This window comes from Convolutriloba macropyga, unplaced genomic scaffold (genome assembly GCF_964194025.1).
Source record: "Convolutriloba macropyga unplaced genomic scaffold, txConMacr16.3 SCAFFOLD_1649, whole genome shotgun sequence".
NCBI classification, from domain to species: Eukaryota; Metazoa; Xenacoelomorpha; order Acoela; family Convolutidae; genus Convolutriloba; species Convolutriloba macropyga.
The window spans coordinates 17,062-21,847 of record NW_027453297.1 but is presented as its reverse complement, the minus strand read 5'-3'; the positions used below and the strand labels follow the sequence as shown (position 1 = coordinate 21,847).

Genomic DNA, 4,786 nt, shown 5'->3' with positions numbered 1-4,786 from the left:
AACCAGACAACAACTACATGCGTCTCCAGCTGGCGCAGCAGAACATCCAGTGGACGTTCAACCCACCTCTGGCACCGCACTTCGGAGGGGTTTGGGAACGATTTATCCAGTAGGCTAAACGAAGCCTACTTGTTGTCCTCGGAAGCCACCGACTAAACCTTTCAGTCTTCCATACAGTCGAAGCGGGCAGAGGCAGAAGGAATTCTTAATTCACGCCCATTGACGCATGTTGGGAGCACTTTGATTGACGAAGAACCATTAACCCCGAATCATTTCCTGATGAGAAGACGCCACTTCTGCCTAAAACCTCTGGCAAACAACAGAACCAGGTATTCAAATAGAGATTTCAAGGAGTCACAGACCCTGTTGGACCACTATTGGTCTCGTCTTCTCAAAGAGTTTGTACCGGAACTTAACAGACGGACAAAATGGCAGCAGGCCAACGCTGAGCTCAAGGAAAACGATGTCGTTTGGCTCTACAAAGATTTTACACCCCGAGGAATTTGGCCCATTGGTCGGATCGTCAAAGCACATGTGAGTAGAGATGGAGTGACAAGAAGCTTCGACATCAAGACCAGCACTGGCATAGTGCAACGTCCAGCAGTGAGATTGGGTAAAGTGTTTGAAACTGACGATGATTCTTCTTCTTCGTTGGCCGCGGAGGGGAATGAATAATCCTTCAATCATGTCAAACCGATGCATAAAACTCACTCAAGCGGAAACTTTTGAAGCGGTAAATTTGAATTTATGATGTCAATTATTTTGTTCTTTTCTGATAATTTTATTTGCTAAGTTTTGTTGTCGCTTGCCGGAGTGTAAACGGTCCGTAACCGTTTAGCCCCCAATCCTTCCCCCTGTTATTTAGTTCAAATTTATTGAGTTCATATTCATAATCGCTGTAAAGGTCATATCTCTAACTTTGATTTTTCATGACTTTTAATGCTAAATCTTTTCATTCATTATCATACATGAGTTTCATCGTGCCACACCTAACTTTGATCGTAAATGCGGGTATAAACCACACCTTTGTAAGCTATTATTTAACAAGCATTCAAGCCTATAGAAGCATACACAGCAAAATATACTCTTGAAAATCTGTCGTTGTCTCTGAAAGCGGATCAGACTAAAGAAAAGATAACATCGTCTCAAAACATTTTTCTTCCTTGTCCTCCAGTTTTCAAGTGCAAAAATAGAGCGTGTTTTGCGATCGTTTTGTCCAAGAGTTCTGGTCCTGACATAGGACGCTTCCATGGGGAATCAATCTTGCTCTCCATTCGCTTCATCCATTGCGTTCCTTGTTACTCGAATACTTTCTGTGGCCTCTCGGGGCTTCCCGATTGGTTATGGTGGATACCTGATAGGTACCTGCATGTCAAGTTCACAGTCGGGTTTTGGTGGGTACAACAGATTTCTCTGTACCTAATAAAAAAAATTATCATTAGAGAAAGTCGGCAGTAGTGTTGTTAAATTCGTTGTTAAACCAGAAACATTGACTTATGTCACTTTGACTGATTTGTGTTTGAGATGCATTTATGGAAGTTTTTTGACAGAGCATTTTTTACGCCCTATATCATCTTGATAACAAGTATCTCTGGTTTTGATTGAAGTTTTCGTTGACAGAATTTGAGTTTTTTTCTACAAAAAAAAATTAATTTCTTGAACAACTTTCCAAAAAAACATGTGAATTTGGTTGCAGAAAATCATGAAAAATGAAAAGTTACAATGACAACGTTTTGAGAAATTGTATGATTCAACGTTGCTGCTTCATTTAAAGTAGTCAATTCACTACAATGAGAATATATGAGAAATGAAAACAAAAAAATTTTCATTTCACGTTTATTCAAGATTTGTAAAAACGTTGCCCAGTTTTTCAATTTGGTTGAAATCTGACCGTTTAATTGAGCTTAGGGACATTCGGGCAAAGGTTTGTCTGGAAAATTATTAGATGGAATGATAGAATTTCTTTGGAATACTTTGCACACCAATTATTTTTTCTAAATTTTAGTCATTTAAGTTTCAGATGGTACGCTGAAAGACTAATGATCTCTTCGAGGTGGCTCTTATGGAAATGTAAAAGAATAAATGTTTCAGTATTTGTATTTCGTTTTGAGTCCATATTTCCAAGCATTTTCTTAAAAATTTGAAGTAATGTGAGCAATTGACACAAAGAAACAAAAGGGTATACACTTTGAACAGGCGTTTGGGTTTAGTTTTTTGTAGGTGTTGACTTCGCATTTAGGCATTTCAATGGTTCAATTGACAAGCAACATATTTTGATGTAAAATTGAGCTGTATCTCCGTTGCTGTGCTATGCTCTTGCTTCTGTAGGTTCTCAACGCTATTTTTATTCCTCAAATTAGTGCTCAAAATTTTTCTTCATTGTTTTGTTTTTAATTTGCTTGTTTTTCTTCACATCAATTTTAATACTGATTTCTAAAAAAATTCTAGAAAAGGTAAAATTTTACATTCTCTGGCCTAGGTCTGTTCGGCCTGACTGATGGCTGACAAAAGTCTGGCCTAAGATTTCTTAGGTCTTGACAATGGTTTGTTCAAGAGTATGTTCAATTTTGTCTAAAATTACCACTTTGTGCAAAGTGTGTTTGGTCTGGCCAAGGGTCGGTACAAGATTCTGTTCAGTCTGGTCAATGCTGACCATAGTTTTATTGCTGGCCACCTGACCATAGTCTGGTCAAGGTGGCCAAAATCTGTTCGCTCTGGCTAAGACCTGTAATTGGGTCTGGACAGTCTGGAACTCCTGTCTGGGACCTAGCCTGGGTATAATTCTGATTTTCGTTTCAGAGTACTCTTCTTAACCTGCCGTATTTGGATGCTGTGCTGAAAGAAAGCCTCAGAATGTACCCCTCGGTTCCCAATTATGGCCGTTCATTGACAGAAGATGATGAAATCAATGGCTACAAACTGCTGAAGGGAACTTACGTCATGCTGCAAGCCTATGGTATTCACCATGATCCAGATGTGTACAGAGAACCTTACAAGTTTGATCCAGAACGCTGGATCCGAAAAGAAGTCCCGGTGGAGGAGAACCCATTTTGCTACATTCCATTCAGTGGTACAATTCATATGCATGAATAGTTTCTGTTGTTTTCTTTAACATTGAAATCTTAAAGTTTTTTCACAAGAATTAACATTATTGCTTTCAAAATGTTAAATCAATTTTTTCTTGTTTTTTAAATTACATAAAATACATTTAAAAAAAGAGTTCCATAAAATGTATTTTATACTTATTAATATATTTGAACCTCTATCATTGAATGACTGATTCATTCCTTGCAAATCCCAAAAACTATAAATATAAGTGAATTATAAACACCTGAGATTATATGTAGCTGTTTTTGTAGCTAATTTTGCAGCTTTACGTTCCAAAAGAATTTTCATTGCTATAAAAATCCTGATTAAATCAGAGTTTTTCTTGTGTTATCTCTGAAAATTTTACTGCGTTCCATAAAGTACATTTTTGGCAATAATCTTGGGCCGCTATCGTTGAACGAATGAATTATTCCTTGAAAAAGACGAAAACTATAATTGAATCAAAAATACCTGAGATTATTAGTAAATATTTTTGAGTTTAATAACGATCAAGATAATTAGCTCTTCATTTCAGCTGGACCTCGCAATTGCATTGGTCAGAAATTCGCCCTTCTAGAGGAGAAACTGGTGATTGCTTCAATCGTGAAGAACTTCGACATGGTATCAGACACTGAAGCAAAGGACTTTGCAGTTTTCGGACAGGTTATTATTCAACCTGTGAAAAAATTCAACATCAAATTCACAAAGCGCGTGTGAAATTACAGCGAATATGACAGTCAGAAATATGTGCTCACAGAAACTGACAATGATATCATAAATTATTTTCCCTAAAGAATTGCAAAGAGTAAAATAATCAACAATGCATAGTCTCTATTTTTACAGAAGTTTACAGAAGCCAGCTACCGAATACATATCAACACGAATGATGTTCATCTCCCCTGCAGTGATGAAAACGACCAGACAATCACTGAGTTGATTCGCAGTCACATTTGATTTTGAAGATCTGTTGCAAATATATACTAGAACTTTTGTAATTTCCTCGTTTTGAGGAAATGATATTTTTCATCTCCTCATTATTTTCCCTTTTCACATTACCATTGTCAGTTCTTAGCCTATATGTGTAATTACATAAATTTTCCAGTGACAAAAAATTTTACTGCTGAACACATTCCATGCAAAAAATCAACAAAAACAAAACAACTATAATGACAAAAAACTGAATAACTGTTCACCTATTTGGACTGGCAAAAAAACTAATCATGATGCACAGCTTTGAATACAAATACGTTTTTAAAAAATTATTATTCGTCTTTTAATTGCAGAAAACATTGTGCTTCACAAATCAACTAATTTTATTTCGATTGAGAACACGAACTTTAACAAGAAAAACGTCAAATCTGAACACCACACAAGAAAAAAATTCCAATGACAAAATCTGAGAGCATAGCACTGCAGTCATATTTCTGATTGTAGTTCTGCGCAATTTCTGTGAAATGTTCCGTTAATGACGCCATTTGTAGTAACCCCATCTTTTCGTCCTGTAGTAGAACCACCTTTTAAAACAGAATAAAACTTATACGAGGAGATTGGATCTAAGAAATAAAGCCCAGGGATAAAAACCAGTCTGACACTAATAGGAAAAAACCCACTGAGAAAAACCCGTGCGAGCACTGAATAACGGTTTTGGTCGTAATAATTCGTCACAAATCCCACGGGTCGCTAAGGATCATGTGCTGAT

General features: G+C 36.8%; 1 protein-coding gene across 1 annotated transcript; it reads left to right on the top strand.

Moving 5' to 3' along the window:
• Nucleotides 1-2,803: 2,803 nt before the first annotated feature.
• LOC142358191 (cytochrome P450 4V2-like) lies at nucleotides 2,804-4,241 on the top strand. The gene is made up of 2 exons (XM_075409644.1): nucleotides 2,804-3,070; nucleotides 3,623-4,241. Exons 1-2 carry the CDS (start codon nucleotides 2,854-2,856, stop codon nucleotides 3,802-3,804), a joined length of 399 nt encoding a protein of 132 aa, XP_075265759.1. The 5' UTR covers nucleotides 2,804-2,853; the 3' UTR covers nucleotides 3,805-4,241.
• The last annotated feature ends 545 nt before the right edge of the window (nucleotides 4,242-4,786 follow it).

Excerpts from the sequence above, each read along its gene's own strand:
- LOC142358191 (XM_075409644.1), top strand. The coding sequence starts at position 2,854 with ATGTACCCCTCGGTTCCCAATTATGGCCGTTCATTGACAGAAGATGAT. Across the intron at positions 3,071-3,622 it reads TTGCTACATTCCATTCAGTG|CTGGACCTCGCAATTGCATT; the intron begins GTACAATTCATA and ends TCTTCATTTCAG.